The sequence below is a fragment of the Dinoponera quadriceps genome, unplaced genomic scaffold (genome assembly GCF_001313825.1).
Source record: "Dinoponera quadriceps isolate SergipeBrazil2010 unplaced genomic scaffold, ASM131382v1 scaffold545, whole genome shotgun sequence".
NCBI lineage: Eukaryota > Metazoa > Arthropoda > Insecta > Hymenoptera > Formicidae > Dinoponera > Dinoponera quadriceps.
In genome coordinates, this window is record NW_014554681.1 from 360,331 (window position 1) to 365,461 (window position 5,131).

General features: G+C 50.9%; 1 protein-coding gene across 1 annotated transcript in view; it reads left to right on the forward strand.

Annotated features, from left to right (window-relative positions):
• The window catches only part of LOC106740849 (ral guanine nucleotide dissociation stimulator-like), a 21,893-nt gene extending 16,772 nt beyond the window's left edge, over positions 1–5,121 (forward strand). The window contains exons 4-7 of the mRNA XM_014612292.1: positions 1–412; positions 2,313–2,938; positions 3,508–3,822; positions 4,457–5,121. The exon at positions 1–412 is cut by the window's left edge and continues 3 nt beyond it. Of these exons, the coding sequence (XP_014467778.1) occupies positions 1–412; positions 2,313–2,938; positions 3,508–3,822; positions 4,457–5,107 (2,004 nt within the window). The 3' untranslated portion in view covers positions 5,108–5,121. The remainder of the gene's footprint in view (positions 413–2,312; positions 2,939–3,507; positions 3,823–4,456) is intronic.
• Positions 5,122–5,131: the final 10 nt, after the last annotated feature.

Consider the following 5,131-nt stretch of genomic DNA (forward strand, 5'->3'; position numbering starts at 1 on the left):
GACGAGATCTCGCATTTGGAATGGGAGACGGTGAGGGTGCGGTTCTTGAAAGCCGGCACGGTGCAGCGGCTGGTCGAGAGCCTGGCGAACGACGACGGCGAGCTGGAGTCAACGTACATAAACGTCTTCCTGGCGACGTATCGGGCCTTCACGACTCCGCGCGAGGTGTTGGAGCTGTTGCTCGCCAGGTACGACGCCTTGGACGATAGCACCGGCTGCGAGCAGCACCGCAAGACCCTCGTCCAGGCCCTGCACGTCTGGTTGGACGCTTACCCGGGTGACTGGAAGTCGCCCCCCAACCATCCCCTCCTCACCAGACTCTTGGACTTCACGCACCGGCACCTGTTGGGCTCCGAGCTCGAGCTTAAGGCCAGGCACCGGCTGCACAGGTTTCAACGTGAGGATCAGATAGGTAATCATCGCTCGCTCCCCAACTCGCACACTCCATTCGAGTAGGCGTGAAGTGTCTCCCCGATAAAGTTTGAACGCGAGGGATTCAAGGGTCTGTCGATTTAGGCGAATTTGGATTTAGGAGTCGGTTAGGAAATTCGAAGCCCGTCACTTGGAAGAGAATCAAATTCGATCTGATATCGAAGTAAAGCATGCCGGATCAAGACAAATTTTCATGTTTTAGATAATATCGCGTCTCGTGGAATAATATATGAAATATATAACGCGGATTTATTTCGAAATCTTCCAATTCTGCGATTTTGTTTTGCATTTATTTGAAAATTTTACACTTTGAACACAAAAATCTGTCCATTAATGTGACCATGTGGGATGATTCGATTCTGACTAAATAGAATCTGTTCGTTTACTAATCATACAAAGTAGGATTGATTAGAGAGGAATCCTGTGTTTAAGTAAAGTTTCAAATTTTAAAGCCCGCGTGATCATTGAAAAGTCAATCGGGTTTTCAACTTATGTAATCCAAAACGAATTCGTCGCGAGTCGCACTGTTTATTATGCGCGTTGATTCGTGATAAGCGAGCAAACATCCGTTGGGATTCACGTTGCAGACGCAACATCGATGAACGCAGAATGCCAGACGGATGAAGGGGGGAGGGAGGAGGGACATCGCCTCATGATAATTTCCATGCTTGAGAAATTTTCTCGGAAGTATTGCGTAAAAAATACATCGGTGATAACGTCGGATGGGCCACCCTGTATAACCGGCGAATATCTCCAAGACCGGATTTCTTAGGCCTGTTCTACGATACGCCATATGCCGGAGTCGGATGTCGGGACACAGCCAATGAGAGAATTTATTTTCCGAAAGTGAGTTCTCCTTATTGGACCATCGACTACGTTCCGGCATTCGACAGCGACATACGACGTGTTGTAGTAGAACAGACTTTAATGCGTCACTACAACGCGAAACGGCCGAAACAACGAAGACGACAGACGACAATGACAACGTGTCTTGCCTGGCTGTCTGCTGATACAAAATAACTCGGAGGATGCATTTATCGCGGCATGAACAGTAGCTGAAGAATAATTATCGAGCGTTCGGCGGTTCAGAAAGGGTTTCTCGGCGTTTCGGCCGCGATGAAAGGCCAATCGGAGCCCGGTCGCACAAAGGCATCTGCTTTCCGTGTAAATTCAGAGGGTCCACCGCTCCCTTGCCGTATAAACGGGCCAGGGCTCACCTTTCACCGGGGCTCGCCCGTGGAAACACACTGAGCTCCGTCCGGTCACAATATCCCAAAAATAGAGGTGGTCCCGCATCGACAGACGGCAAACAGAAAATGTGACCTGAGGAAACTTTACGTTTCAAGCTGCTGCGCTCAGCACTCGAATACCACGATGTGTACTCTTACTGATGTCACGATACGATATTCTCTGTTGAAAAACATAAATCGGAATAAAAGCAGAAGAATGAGAAAACTGAGAAATTCGAAAAAAGTGAAGGAAAATAATGGGGGGAAAAAAAAGAAAGAAATTCCCAGAGCATTTCTTGTAATCATTCGAATACAATTCTGAGTATCGATCGTGTAATTTTTCCCTGAGGCGGTCTTAGGGAAGAATTACGCGAACGATGCTGAGATGTATCATCTAACAAACGGGGAATTTCACGAAAGATGTGATCCCTGCGCCCTATTTTCGTTCCCGTTTCTCAAACTCGAATAATCCTTCGGAAAACACGGTCTCTTGCGGAGGAGAACCCAGTCCTGTGACTCGCAGTTCCACGCGCGTGAAGGATTTATATATCTCGTGTTCTCGTTTCTATCATCACTGCGTCCTGTTACACCGCTCGTCCAGCTCTCCTAACTAATTACCGCGCGATAATTGGACTCCCCGTTTCCTTTCAGACTCCTGCATGGTTTACGACAATGGTCGGCTACCCATGCGCGGCTCCCCGGATCCGATGTCGGATCACTGGACGAGCTACATCTTCCCGGAGGTGCCGCAGCGTCACTTCGCCGAGCAGCTGACGCGGATGGACGCGGAGGTGTTCAAGAAGCTGGTCGCCCACCAGTGCCTCGGCGCCGTCTGGTCCAGGAAGGACCGCTCGAGGAGCCACGACGCCGCGACGGTGTTGGCGACGGTGAATCAGTTCAACGCGGTTTCCTTGCGCGTCATCTCCACGATCCTGACGGACACGACGCTGAAGTCTCAGGAGCGCGCGCGGATCCTCGAGACGTGGATCGACATCGCGCAGGAGCTGCGCGTGCTCAAGAACTTCAGCAGCCTGAAGGCGATCGTGTCCGGCCTGCAGAGCAATCCGGTTTACCGGCTGGAGAAGTGCTGGCAGTGCATGCCGCGCGAGAAACACGAGCTGTTCCGCGAGCTCGAGAGGATATTCTCGGAGGAGAACAACGCCTGGACCCAGCGGGAGCTCCTCATCAAAGAGGGCACCGCCAAGTTCGCCGACACCGCCGGTAGGAGCGACCGGCATCTGCAGAAGCTCTTTCAGAAGCAGAATACTCACGCGGGCGTAAGTTTGCGACTCTGTGCCTCCTGTTCGCGATACTTTACGAGGGTTTGCTTTATACACCACGGTCGAATTGAAAGGTGAAGTTAAAATTGCGTCGAATCGTCCCGAGGAAGTTCCCAGAGCGTTGAAAGAGGTAATGAAGGAAGGAACTCGGTTTATAAATTACGCGGTGAATTATTGATCCGGTTGAATAGCATCTGGAACTTTGGAAATATAGATAGCTGCGAACCAAATGATGATCTTGAAATTAAAATTGAAAGCCCGAAATATATATCAAATCTCCGGATTAACGTGGCTAGTTAACGCTGAAATTTGCAAGGTTTAACGTTGTAGCGAAAAATTCGGAGCTTCATTGCCGAATTGCGAAATTAATTGTGCAGTTGTATCAAATAATAACTTTTGTAACAATATTTTCTTTTAATATTGCGACATAAAAGATACATTTTTAAATATTGAAGTCTGAAATAATGAAAGATTTTTATAAAAAAAAAAAAGTAGGTCAGACGAATACGAAGCTAGCGCGGTTCCTTTAAATTCCACAATTCTACAATCGCTACCTGCTCTTTCAGAACATCAGTTACGGCACGATACCGTATCTAGGCACGTTCCTGACTGACCTGACGATGATCGACACGGCGATACCGGACACGATAGCCGACGGGCTGATCAACTTCGACAAGAGACGCAAGGAGTTCGAGGTCCTCGCGAGGATACGGCTTCTTCAGGGCGCTGCGAACGCGTATAACTTCAGCACGGATCCCGTGTTCGACCGATGGTTCCATTCCGTACTGGTATTGGACGACCGGGAAGCATACAAACTCAGCTGCCAGATTGAACCACCGCCAGCGGGCAACACCCTCAACAACCGCGGGAAAAAGAAGCAGGTCAGCGTCCCGTCTCGCCCCCGATCATCGCGATATTGAAAGAATATCTTCGGAAAGCTTCAAAGGTTTTTTCTACCTCGATTTAAAAATGAAAAAACTTTACGTTGTTTAAGTCTCTTGAAACCTAACGCGTTCCTAATTTTTCGGACGAGGAACGTTAACACGTTCGCTATCAGCGTCACACGTGTGCGACAGCGACGAATTTTTCTTCCTGTTTCACACAAACAAATCCGGTCTGTTTCACATAGTTACGTAGCAAGAAAAAAAAAAATAGAGACAGTCTGTGAAAAAGGTTCCCCGCACGGACGAAAAACTTTGCTGACACAGCGAATTCCTTGTTACCGTTGTGGTGACAGAAAAAAGATTCGTCAAGAGTATTGATCGCTAATTATGCTAAATAATTTGTAGCGCTGTCGCAACGACGTTTCGCCGCAGCAGCAATATGATTTTCCCCGCGTAACAAATCTCTTCGTTGTCGCTGCAGCAACGAACGGTTTGCCGTGCCGGCGAAACACTTCTCTCCGTGCGATTAAACCGCGACCGGGCGAACATGCTGAGCGCCCTGCGGTGCGCTACTAAATAAGACCCTAACCCCTGAGACTATCGACTGAAGTGCGAAACTTGCATCCAACAGGGTCACCAAGGACACCGTAAGAACGACTCGATCGCCTCGACGTCCAGCTCCAGCAGTTCGCAGTTCTACTGCGACCTGGATTCTTTGCCGAGTTCGCCGCACAACTCGCTCGACCGGCGCACCTCGCCCTCGCAGATGTCCAGCTCGTCCTCGAGCTCGTCCTTGCCCTCCTTGGACGTGTCCTTGAGCTCCGGCGGCGGCGGCGGTAGCGGCAACCATCAGACGCGACTGGCACCGCCATCGGCGGGTGCGGTCGCTGCCAACGGCAGCACGCCCAACCTCGCCGGCCTGTCGAGTCCCAGCCACTCGCACAAGAGCTCGCCGGACTTCTACATCATCAAGGTCACCATGGAGAGCGACAACGTGGAGACGGACGGCGTCGTGCTGTACAAGTCGATAATGCTGTCGAACAACGAGCGCACGCCTCAGGTGGTCCGCAACGCGATGCTGAAACTCGGCCTCGAGGGCAGCCCCGACCAGTACACCCTGGCCCAGGTGTTGCCCGACCGGGAGATGGTGCTGCCCAACTCGGCCAACGTCTATTACGCTGTAAATACCGCGCACAACCTCAACTTCATACTGCGGCCGAGGCGGGAGCCGAACGACGCGGCCTCCGACAGCCCCAGGAGCAAGGGCAGCCACAAACGGTAGTCCTGAATCCCCCCCCCCCCCCCC